The sequence below is a fragment of the Salvelinus alpinus genome, chromosome 23 (assembly GCF_045679555.1).
Source record: "Salvelinus alpinus chromosome 23, SLU_Salpinus.1, whole genome shotgun sequence".
NCBI classification, from domain to species: domain Eukaryota; kingdom Metazoa; phylum Chordata; class Actinopteri; order Salmoniformes; family Salmonidae; genus Salvelinus; species Salvelinus alpinus.
The window spans coordinates 37,854,216-37,867,626 of NC_092108.1; the positions used below are offsets into that span (position 1 = coordinate 37,854,216).

The 13,411-nt window shown below is 43.7% G+C and overlaps 1 protein-coding gene across 2 annotated transcripts in view; it reads right to left on the reverse strand.

Annotated features, from left to right (window-relative positions):
- Positions 1–7,848: 7,848 nt before the first annotated feature.
- LOC139550910 (glypican-5-like) overlaps positions 7,849–13,411 on the reverse strand; it is a 245,809-nt gene continuing 240,246 nt past the window's right edge. For both annotated transcript variants that reach the window (XM_071362168.1, XM_071362167.1), the window contains one exon: positions 7,849–10,833. In XM_071362168.1, coding sequence (XP_071218269.1) covers positions 10,658–10,833 — 176 coding nt within the window. In that variant the 3' untranslated portion in view covers positions 7,849–10,657. The remainder of the gene's footprint in view (positions 10,834–13,411) is intronic.

Consider the following 13,411-nt stretch of genomic DNA (forward strand, 5'->3'; position numbering starts at 1 on the left):
AGACACAATATACTCTAATGACAACTAGCTCACTTTACACTCCACTAGAGAGAAGAGAGAGAGGAGCATTGGGATGTAAGGTGTGTGTGTGTGTGTGTGTGTGTGAGGGTGTAGGTGTGTGTGTGTGTGAGGGGGTAGGGGTGTATGTGTGTGAGGAGGTAGGGGTGTGTGTGTGAGGGGGTAGAGGTGTGTGTGTGAGGGGGTAGGGGTGTGTGTGTGTGTGTGTGTGTGAGGGGGTAGGGCTGTGTGTGTGTGTGTGTGTGTGTGTGTGTGTGTGTGTGTGTGTGTGTGTGTGTGTGTGTGTGTGTGTGAGGGTGTGTGTGTGTGCGTGTGTGTGTATGAGGGTGTGTGTGCGTGTCAAAGCGTGTACAATGAACAGGAAGTGATTTAAACCTCCTTCTCTACTCTCATGCACCTCTGTCGCCTTGCCTTAACCCACCCGTAGGCACTTAAGTAGGGGGGCGACTAGGACCTCCTCAACCCTCTGTCCCCTCTCAGTCCCTGCCTCGGTCAGTCAGTCAGTGAGGGGTCCAGACTAGGCTTTGAGTTACAGGGCTGTTCGTGCCTCTCTCTATTTTCCTTTAATAACCTCCAGAATAACTGTGGATTCCTCTGGGATACAGCTTTATTGCAGGGAGCGTAGTGTGTGTGTGTGTGTGTGTGTGTGTACCAGCCTTATTGTGATCATAATCATCTATGCTTGTCCTCCTCAAGATACTTTCTAATGACTCGCCAAAAGGCTCTACTGGGTATTGGACCAAGCTGCTATTTGGAATCTGTGGTGTGTGTGTGTGTGCATCTCAAGAAAGACACACACACACACACAGAGACTTAGGCAAAGCAAAAGCCAACTTCCATACAGTGATAAAGAAACTTCTATTTAGTATTTCAACACACACAAGGTAACCTCCCACCAGGCACATCCATTTAAACTTGGAGAAATTGATCATATTTGGTGGATACGTTGATCAGTGAGATTCCAACCTATTTTCACCCACTCATAAAGACAGACAAAAGTTTTTGATTTCCCAATTTGTTATTACTGCGCTTTCAACCACTTGAAAGCCCAACCAAATTCCAATTGAAAATCAATGTCGGAATTTTGGTTTAGTTGTCACCAAAATGTGTTATCACTGCGTTTTCAACCATTTAATAGCACAACAAAGTTCGAATGGGAATACAATGTCAGATGTTTTGTTCATTTGTACAACAACAAGATTGTGTTGTCACTGTGCTATATCTGATAGCACAACCAAATGATCTTGATAGCAACTGAGATTATGAAAGTACATGGAGCAAATTGTCAATGAGATTCTGTGCAGATTATTAGAGCACTTTTGTAGATTTTCACAGACCTGCAACCCTGAACATGTACACTTTCTATGATTACATAAGAAGAAATGTATTGTTACAGTAACCTAATGTAACGGGTGTCCTCCTCCTCTTCAGACGAAGAGGAGGAGTAGGGATTGGACCAAAGTGCAGCGTGATATTTGGACATAATGAAGTTTATTAAAGTACTGACGAAAACCGAAAACACTTCAACAAACTACAAAATAAGAAAACGACGTAGACAGACCTGAACATGGAACTTACATAAATGCACGAAGAACTCACGAACAGGAACGGACTACATCAAACGAACAAACAAACCGAAACAGTCCCGTGTGGTGCAACATACACAGACACAGAAGACAATCACCCACAAACAAACAGTGTGAACAGCCAACCTATATATGGTTCTCAATCAGATTAAAGGTCAAACACCTGTCCCTGATTGAGAACCATATAAGGCTAATTACAAGTGACCTAAACATAGAAACACAAAACATAGAATGCCCACCCCAACTCACGCCCTGACCAACTAGACACATACAAAAATAACATAAAACAGGTCAGGAACGTGACACCTAAAATGTGTTGCTCATTCTAAAGTTAAATAAATACTGTATAGTAGTTTGTAAGATAACCTTAACATTAGGCTATTTACTGTCTTACAAAAAGTAATTAAATTGTGTTTGGTTGACAACTCAACCAAATATCAACATTTAAAGGAGATGTATCTACTGCTTGGATAGTTCCATCTGAGCCCCTGGCTTAATCTTATTCTTTAACTTTTGTTTTTGGTTCAAATGGAGACGTGTCATTTGTTAACTTTTCGACAAGTTAATAGGGTATTTACCGTATTGCAAAAAGTGATATTGAATTGTGTTTGGTTGTCATTGGAACCAAATATCAACTTTTAAAGATGAAGTTATCTGCTTGGATAACTTTATCTGTGCCACTGAGTCCGGATTTAAATCCAGTTTGTCTACAAATGAATGATTTATATGTTGGATTCGAGTCTCCATTTCAACTTGGTTGAGATAGAGACGTGAATCCAACATATTTATTATGAACATGTAGATTCCATTTGAAATCAACCACAGTTTGAAACCCTAGGCCTATATGTATTGTCTAATTGTAGGTTAATCCTGGGCTGAATTTAAACAATAGCTGTTCATGACTTGTTTACAAATGTTTACATTTCATTTGAGCTGTTGAACCTGCCTTTGGAATGACTTCGATAGCAACAATCAATCTATTAAGTGGACATTTCACAACAATCATTATCATGATAGCACATTGGTAATAGTCAGATGGTGACATATATCAAAGCTAAGCAGGGCTGAAACACTGGATGGGAGACTGAAGGGATAGCTATAGGTGCTGCCCAGGCTATTGTCTTTTCTCTTATAATTGATATTACGTTGGACATCTGACATTGTTCCAAGGGTACAAATTCAACATATTTTGTTCAAGGTATGTCTATGTTGAAAATTGGTTACCATGATGAATTAATCCTGTGGCTGAAATTTTACCATCAAAAAAACAGTTTACATTGATGACTTTTTTTACATGTAATGTACTGTATTTTCCATGTCGATTCCAAGTTACAATATGTTGACAAATGACATTGAAACAAGCGGTTTGTGCCCAGTGGGCAGTTCCTTTACCTGTTCCCATCCCCTCTTTGCAATGCCACATCCCACTGGGCATCCATTGGTTGAATCGACATTGTTTTCACAATGTTTCCACGTTGAACTAACGTGGAATAGAGGTTGAATTGACTTCTGTGCCAAGTGGGATCAGACTACAAAGGACATGAAGTCAATGTAGTGTATTAATACATACAGCATTTGTGATCTATTTCTAAATATACTGCAGCAAAAGTGAATGTTGGAGAATGTCACAGTATGTTAGTTTGAGCAAAGTGGTTGCTTGATCAGTTTGAGCAGAAACTCTGTAGCTTGGTCCCAGATCTGTGTGTGCTATTGGCAAGACAGCACAAACAGATCTTGGACCAGGGTAGAAACTCTCAGAGCTCCAGTCCCGTTTCCTCCTTTAGCCTCTGGCTAAACGTAACTGTGTGTCTGTGTGACAACAGAGCAGAGAGCAGCATGTGCCAACAGCCCCAGGAATACTTTAAAGACACTTCTGGCTGGAAAAGTCACTGCTGCTGGAAGGATAGTCCCAGTAGTGAGTTAGTGGTGGTGACACTGGCATCGATGTTGACAGCTACTGTAGCTCTCTCAGCTGATGTGACTGGCTGGCTAGTTCAGAGTCTGTATGGCTGGCTGGATGGAAGTTCCAATGGAGGAAATGTTGCTATTTATGGAAGATAATTGCCCAGAATTAGCCAGTGGTGTTCGATCTACACACTCATGTACGCACACGCGCACCTGCACGCACGCACGCACACACACACACACACACACACACACACACACACACACACACACACACACACACACACACACACACACACACACACACACACACACACACACACACACACACACACACACACACACACACACACACACACACACACACAGCCAGAGTAATGGCAGAGGTATGTGTCCTTAGAGACATGTGGCGTGATGGTGCACCCACTGTCGTTCTGTCCTGGCTCGGGCTGGGGCGACTAGGGTTGCAAAGCTAACGGTAATTTTGGTAGTTAACAGAAAACCACAGCAATCTATCGTAACTTTGGTCATTTGTATTTGAATAACTTAAAAAAATATATATTAATATTAATATATTAATTAATTAATTATATCTGTGTCCATATTGTCCATGAGTTTCTAGTAGATAGACCATATGGTTAAGAGAAAATAGCCTAATTAATGAACAACGAGATTATTTCAATTAACTCTGTAATTCTTCCAACTATTTGCTTTTTTCACAACTGCCACAAGTTTGACGCCAAAACATTGAAAACAAATACATATTGACATAGTAAAATAAATACAAGTTTGTAAAACATATTTTTTAAAGGATATTTCATGCTGAAACCATCATACTAAACACCAATGGTATTCACTAAGTTGATGGTTTATATTTAGGATAATGTTTTACTATCTATTAGTTTTTTTTCATATATTTCACATGTGATGAGGCCACACAGAGGGCCAGAAATTATTACAGACAACTGTGATAATCTGAAGTACAAAAGGGCCATTAGATGTCTTGTGATAGATTACATCAAATTCTTGAAAGATATCAAAATTCTGGTAGTTTAACTGGTGAACTTTGAATGTTTTCAGTACCTCCCTTTGCAACGCTAGGGGTGGCCAACGTTAGAGCACGCGGGATCAGGGCTTACGTCCTACACTCACAACACTAAATCAGGCAAACAAGTTCTGATTGTCATTTGTCATTATCATCATCATGCATTATGATCACTGTCATCTTCGTCATCGTCGTTGACTTAATTGTCATCGCCATCATCATCGTTTACAACACTCCTCACTGCCTTACGACAGTAGTTACATTCCCCATCGTTCCACTGTAACTGTGAACGCATTAGATGGCCGGGCAACACTACAGATTTAAGATCTAAATTTGATCACCCTTTTGCTGGAGAACTTTTTGAGGTTTAAAAAGTTTGTAATTTCCACTTTAAAATTTCAGACTTAATTTTCTCTTACAAAAAAATGCATCAAACCCTACAAAAATGTCCATTAATTATAATCCGCATAACAATTCATATTTCCTGTTGCTGCAGGAGAATTTTCCTGCTGTAGCAAATTGGCTCAAATTAAGGTCCTACATTTGTAGCCTGACCACACCTCCCACTGTTAAAACCATCAGTGTGAAAACAGATCAGTAATGGTAGTTTCCTGGCCTGCACTGAGACTGGACACACACACACACACACACAGATGTGTGCCCACACACTGCACACGAACACATGTAGACACACACACACACACACACACACACACACACACACACACACACACACACACACACACACACACACACACACACACAAACGTGACTCTATTTCACGCTTCTTACTGAGAGACAGTGAGTCAGTGTCTAGCTAGGAGACAGGAGAGGAATAAAGAGAAGAGGAGAGAGGAGGATGAGAGGAGAGAGGACAGTCTACAGTCCAAGGCCACATACTGACACTTCACAGGCTCAACATTAATTGGACTACATTGTGCCTGGGAACGTCCCTGTCATCTCACCTACACTGACGCACACACACATGAGTAGAAGATCTGTGTGTGTGTGTGTGTGCATGCCTAAATACTTGTCTATGGAGAAAGCGAGAGAGGAGTAGGATCTTAATTTGATCACCCTGTTGCAGGAGAACTTGTCGTGTATTTGAGGTTTAAAAAGGCTTTTCAAGTTTGTAATTTCCACTATGACATTTCAGACTTGATTATTTTTTCCTTTTTTTTTTTTTTTCAGACTCCTACAAAAATGTCCATTAATTATAATCCAAATAATAATTAACATGTCCTGTTGCTGCAGGATTATTTTCCTGCTGTAGCAAACTGCCTCAAATGAAGTTTCTACATTTGTATTAGTCCAGAGCGCCACACTGAAACAGGGTGCTGATCTATACGGATGAGTATTAGATCTCTGGATGAGTACTCTGACTGGTCTCTGACAGGACTCAGAGAGACGAGACATGACTAATGACTTTATTTGAGGGTACAGCTTGATACTGACGCAAGTGAATGCAATGTGTGTCCGTAAGCAGTTTAGTTAGGGGCGGCAGGTAGCCTAGTGGTTAGACCGTTGGGCCAGTAACCGAACGGTTGCTGGATCGAACCCCCGATCTGACAAGGTAAAAATCTGTCGTCCTGCCCCCGAGCAAGGCAGTTAACCCACTGTTCCCCGGGCACCGAAGACGTGGATGCCGATTAAGGCAGCCCCCCTGCACCTCTCTGATTCAGAGGGGTTGGGTTAAATGCGGAAGACACATTTCAGTTGAAGGCATTCAGTTGTACAACTGACTAGGTATCTCCATTTCCTTTCCTAGTCTATAAAACACACAGCTGATCAAAGACAGTATATTGCAATCCAATTAAAGATGGAGCCCACATTGTGTTCAGATGGCTGACTTGCTGGGTTTCTGCAGTGCTGACTATTCAGGCCAGAAGAAATGGGCAGACACACATATTAATGCACACACACTCACACACACCGTGTACATGTAAAGAGTGAGAGTGAGGGGGATCCAGGGTCACAGCTGCTCCCTGCCTGGTCTGTCTGGTCTATTTTCAACCGCAGCCCACATCAGCGCTTCAGTGGCACCAGCTATATTAGTCTCTGGCCTGGTTGCACACACACACACACACACACACACAACATGAGACTGTGCTCTTTCACTACCAAACGGATGGGGAAAGGGGGTGGAGAGAGGAGGAGAACTGGAGATGTCTGTGACATAAGATCAGGTCAACAAATCAGTGGACTCAAGCAGCTCAGCTTGGGTGACTCTTCAGAAGGACCAAGAAGGAAGCAGAGGGCTCAGGTCCACTGCAGTGGAAAAAGACAGACAGATAGTCTTTAGGACAGACAGTCTTTAGCATAGTGTAACCCTATCCGGGAGTTAACCAACCTAACGCTGTCTGAAGAACACCCAGACAGGTGGTAGGGTGGAAGTGCATTGCTGTCTACTGTTTCCTTCACAGGGAGCCCACACACATCCACAGATCAACCCTCTCAACTCTCATTTTAGAAACCTCTTGACCTGACCTGACTGTCTTACCCCTGAGGTTACTGTATATCTGACATTATATCTAATATTATCAACATTTCTGGAAAATGACGACATAATATTTGAAAGACTTTTACATTGAGAACGTGTCAGAAGAAACTCCTCACCTCTCCCCGTACTCCTTCTTTGTCTTCCCCCCTTTCCTTTCCTCTTCACTGATTGGCTGTCTCACCTGTCAGTTCCATTTCCCATCATGCCGTCTGCTACAGAGGGCAGGTTAACAGTGTGAGGATGTTCTCTCCTCTGGGCACCTGGCGGTGTGTATGTGTATTTGGTATTTTATTAGGATCCCCAATAGCTGGTGCTGAAGCAGCAGCTACTCTTCCTGGGGTCCACCGAAAACATGAAACATGACACAATACAGAACATGAATACACAAGAAGAGCTCAACGACAGAAGTACATAAATGTGTGTGGTGAAGAAAGGGTCCTTACTTACACACTACCCAACACGTCTCAGCACCCCACAGCTGCCATGGGTGGCCTACGTGGGATGCTGGCAACCCTGACCTAATTGAATTACATTTTGAATTAAAAACCTGCATCGCTGATGAAGGAATGCTTGTACTTACACTCATATTTTCACACATTATAAGCATGCTCGCACACATACACGCACATAGGCTTTCACGCACACGACTATACGTACACACACTCATTAGCGCACCCGCACGCACGCACCCCTGGAGGACTTGCCTCAATACCTGTCAACCACTGGAATGACTCTTGTGGTTTTGACATGCTTGTGTTGATGAATTTCTATAGAAGGCTATGTTGACTCGGCAGTAACAGTGGGAGCCCTTTAATAAGCAATAAGTCATATAGGATGAAAACAATGGCTCTATCTTAACTAGTCTTTCCGGGATTCCTCACCACCTTCTCAACCCTATTGGAGAAGGTCCAAGGTCCCTCCGCTCGCTTTCTTCTCCAAAGCGGTTTGAGAATGAGGCGTGGAGAGAGGACACAAGGAATAGGAGAAAGATGAATTGAGAAAGAGCCCATATCAGTTGTCAGGCAAATGTCCACTGCATTCACACTCAATGGCCATTACGATAGTAAACTTGCTGATGGGGAAAATCTTCAGCACAGCATTATAGTAGAATAAATGTGATATACCTTACTACACCACATTTCTTACACTGTGATGTTTCCAATATAAAAGAAAGGAAATGAAACCACAAATTGAGAGGGACTTAAAATATATACATTTATACACATGCTATAGTAAGTGATCTAAATGCATTGGATGCGAGTTAAGGAAATGGTAGATGAGAAATGCAGCAGAGAGGACAGTGACCATGTGATGTGTAGACAGTACAGCTCTGAATGTGGCCTGAAAACAAAATGTCTGACGGCCAACTTTGCATTAGGCCAAATCAGTTCGATACAGAAACTGCGGGAAGCAATGCACAACTCCAACTTTGGAGACACAGCAAGTACTTTTCGCCCAATATAGGTCACGCCCTTGTCAGCAGAAAGAGGAGGCGAGGGTTGTGTTCATTAGGCAGCAAGAAAAAAACTAAAAAAAGAGGTCATGATAACGTCTCATTTTCACTTTCCTTTGCGTGCCCTATTGAACATGAACCAGGTGTAGGCTAAATGTAGCATAGTTTTCACTCGTCAGATCCCGTGGTCAGCAAAAACCGACTGGCCTAAACATTATAAACATCTGTGTTTTTTGAGACATTCATTCTCCTGGTTTGAATCACTTCAAGTGTACAAACCTCTACAGTACCAACCAAAGAAACATTCCCTTCTAAAAAATAAAATAAAAATACAACAGACTTCAATCAAAATATTAAATCAAACAACAAGTTTGATTGAATATTTTGATGAAGCGATAGAAATGCCCTGCCATGTATGTAACTGCATTGTGTATGTTTCTGCATTAGTGATATAATGTATTGCTCAACGGTTATTATCCTAAATATGGGTTAATATGGGAACTGTAGAATAAGCTGGTTACATCTTTTGATCACATTGTCCAAACAGAAGTAAAGTAATTGAATGGGTTATGGAAAAGAGAGACAGATGAGTGAGAACGAGCGAGAGAGGGAGATAAAGAGAGAGATGCAGAGTAGCATGAAATTAAGTATCAGGCTGTTAAAAACATAAACAATGTTGTTGTTTTTCCGTAGAGGTAACAGACTGTTGCAATGTAATACAGTACACGGTCTCAAGTTACTAACGTAACAAAACAATGATAACTATATGAAGGGTAGACATACATATGTGCAATTCAAAGAGCGAAACACAGACAACAACAAAAAATGGAGGAACGACGAACAATAGTAAATCAACAATGTACAAACAGGCTTTGACCGATGGTTTCTGGTGAAAGAAAGATGCCAACACTTCATATAGCATGTTGGTGTATGAAAAGACACGTGTACATTCTTGGTATAGTCGTGATACAAAATATATCTCTGATACTATTGCATTGCGTTTCATTTAATACGGGGAAAAGCACAGTTCATTCAAAGCTATTCAGGAAACAAAATAGAAACAAAATAGAATCTATTCAGACACGTTTCATCCATTCAACTCCATCAATAAAGGGCTGCTGTTGGGAGAGTTCAATAGAACGATATCTAAATATACTCAAACAAATCATGCCGCATCTGACGAACGTGTGCGTGTCTGTCCTTCTCTACCAATGAGATCGATACATTCTACTGTTGCATACAGACGTGGGATCTTCATTTGAGCCAGTTTGCTACAGAAGGAAAATAACCCTGCAGCAACAGGCAATACAAAATGATGATGTGGATTACGATTAATCAATTAGAGTGGGTCCAATCGGCTACGCTGGCCTGGTGGAAAGTGATTGTATTATTAATCCAGCATGCATTTCTTTTATGTATTAATCCTTTAGAGCATATAAACAGTTGAGGGTTTTAAAATTATGTGAACTCTGCCCAATGGCGTTGAAACCCAGGATAAGATTGGCTAAAGATGAAAAGTATCCACAGAGGTAAGTACTGTAGCTGACAACACAGAAAACCAGCAGCAGAGTGAAACGTGTGTGCGCGCGCGAGTGTATGCATGCTTGCCTGCATATGTGTTAGTGTAGGTGTGTGTTTGTGAAAGCGTGCACGTGAGTATGTGAGCGAGTTTTGCATATTGAGGCCCAGAAGTCCCGCGTGGTAGTCCGTCCCACTGCGTGGTAGTCCGTCCCACTGCGTGGTAGTCCGTCCCAGTGGCAGAGAATGTGAGTGCATTGTTAAAGCAGAGAGCAGGAGAGCTGTGGAGGAGCCTAGTCCACAGCATACACACAGGAAGCAGCAGGCTGAGTACTGTAACAATCTGCCTGTGAGGAGCTCGTACACACACACTCACGTCTCTATGGGGACAACACATTCCCTGTCCGTCCCCATCCACACTGACCCCCCCCACACGCACACATCTCTCTACTTTTCTCTTCACCCCCTCCTCCCTCTCTCTCCGTCCTATTCGCATATCTTCACCCCTCCTCCTTCCTCTACCCCAGTCCAGTCTGTGCATTGGGGTTGGGGTACATAGGAGGTGGTGTAGGGGTGTAGTCTCTACTGTGTGTGTGGATGGGGCCAGGTCAGTAGGGGGCACTATGATTTGTTCACAGCATGCTCCACTGTAGAGCCAGAGTGACCAGGAGGAGGGTGAGGGCCGTGGGTAGAAACAGACAGGCAGGGGGGCACCCTGCACCTCTCACCCTCACCACCGGGGGAGCACGACCACCAGGGTTACTTCTTATGGGTTTGTCGCTGGAAACCTCTGGTCGACCATCAGGGGCTGGAGGAGAGAGAGCGAGAGCGAGAGAGAGCGAGAGCGAGAGCGAGAGCGAGAGCGAGAGCGAGAGCGAGAGAGAGAGAGAGAGAGAGAGAGAGAGAGAGAGAGAGAGAGAGAGAGAGAGAGAGAGAGAGAGAGAGAGAGAGAGAGAGAGAGAGAGAGAGAGAGAGAGAGAGAGAGAGAGAGAAGACAAGATAAGATAATAAAAGACATACACAGTAAAGCAATTTTTAGCTGCTATTTGTAACCATAGTTGAATGGGAGTGTAATCAGTGATTGAAATGTACTGTAGGCCTACGTGCAACCACACAACAACACACACCTACATAACCTAATCCCTCCCACACACAACCTCACACACCAACACACACCTACATAACCCAATCCCTCCCACATACAACCTCACACGCTGACACACACCTACATAACCCAATCCCTCCCACATACAACCTTACACGCTGACACACACCTACATAACCCAATCCCTCCCACACACAATCTCACACACCAACACACACCTACATAACCCAATCCCTCCCACACACAACCTCACACGCCTACACACACCTACATAACCCAATCCCTCCCACACACAACCTCACACACCAACACACACCTACATAACCCAATCCCTCCCACACACAACCTCACACACCAACACACACCTACATAACCCAATCCCTCCCCCACACAACCTCACACACCAACACACACCTACATAACCCAATCCCTCCCCCACACAACCTCACACACCAACACACACCTACTTAACCCAATCCCTCCCACACACAACCTCACACGCTGACACACACCTACATAACCCAATCCCTCCCCCACACAACCTCACACACCAACACACACCTACATAACCCAATCCCTCCCACACACAACCTCACACGCCGACACACACCTACACCCACATTGAAAAAGCATTGAAGGGAATTGACTGGAATTGAAATGGAATTGACCCCAACCCTGCCACACACATCCAACAGGAGCCCAGAGTTTCCCTTTAAAATTCAACTTTTGACGCATTAATTCCTCATGATTATAGGGTTAATTCCGCGCAGGTTACAGAGTTAAAACAGAAACATCTCAACGTTTTTAGGCGTTGTGGTTCTGGTTAGGGCTATGGTTTGAGGAAGGCTTAATACAAAATAATACAAAAACGATGTGTGAGGTATCATCAATATTCATAGTATTTCCACGGCGTTCTAGAGCATTGTGAACTGCTGTAGCGCAGTGGTCTAAACAGCACACTCCGCGCCGAGCATCATGAGTTCGCGCCCAGTGCTGTGCCTGAATAAAGGCACATATCGACGTTCTCAGCACCTTTTCAAACGTCAGAAATCGTTGTCTATTTGTAGTGACCAGCCTGATGATGGATAGCCCTCAGAATGTCATTACATCCAATCAGGGGGTGGGAGACAGGGAATGCACAAACACACGCGTGCGCACGTACACACGCGTGCGAACGAGCGCGCACACACACACACACACACACACACACACACCCTCGTTCCACTTTGAGCAAGAGCTGTCTGAATGAGGAGATCTCTCTCAAGTGCCCCATCCCTCACTTCCATCATTTTCCTTTCTCTAGCACTTCCCTTCTTCCTCTCTCTTTTTGTCCTTTCTCCACCCCTCTCACCCCTCTTTCTACCCATTCTACTCCCTCTCTTCCCATCTCATTTCTTTGCATCCCTCTTGACCCTTCTCCTCCTCTCTCCTCTCTCCCTCTCCTCCTCTCTCCTCTCCTCCTCTCTCCCTCTCCCAATTTCTCCTTCTGTGGATCCACCTAGACCTCAGTTCCCCTAATACAGGATTACAAAAAAGATTAGAGATGACTACTGCACATAACTCTGAGACGGAGAGAGAGACAGAGAGAGAGAGAGAGAGAGAGAGAAAGAGAGAGAGAGAGAGAGAGAGACAGTGACAGAGAGAGAGTGACAGAGAGAGAGAGAGAGCGAGAGAGTGACAGAGAGAGAGTGACAGAGAGAGAGAGACAGAGAGAGACAGAGAGAGAGAGAGAGAGAGAGAGAGAGAGAGAGAGAGAGAGAGAGAGAGAGAGAGAGAGAGAGAGAGAGAGAGAGAGAGAGAGAGAGAGAGAGTGACAGAGAGAGAGAGAGTGACAGAGAGAGAGAGAGAGAGCGAGAGAGTGACAGAGAGAGAGTGACAGAGAGAGAGAGACAGAGAGAGAGAGAGACAGAGAGAGAGAGAGAGAGAGAGAGAGAGAGAGAGAGAGAGAGAGAGAGAGAGACAGAGAGAGAGAGAGAGAGAGAGAGAGAGACTGACCCAAACTTAAGGAAAGCTTTGACTATGTACAGACTCAGTGAGCATAGCCTTGCTATTGAGAAAGGCCGCCGTAGGCAGACATGGCTCTCAAGAGAAGACAGGCTATGTGCTCACTGCCCACAAAATGAGGTGGAAACTGAGCTGCACTTCCTAACCTCCTGCCCAATGTATGACCATATTAGAGAGACATATTTCCCTCAGATTACACAGATCCACAAAGAATTTGAAAACAAATCCAATTTTGATAAACTCCCATATCTACTGGGTGAAATTCCACAGTGTGCCA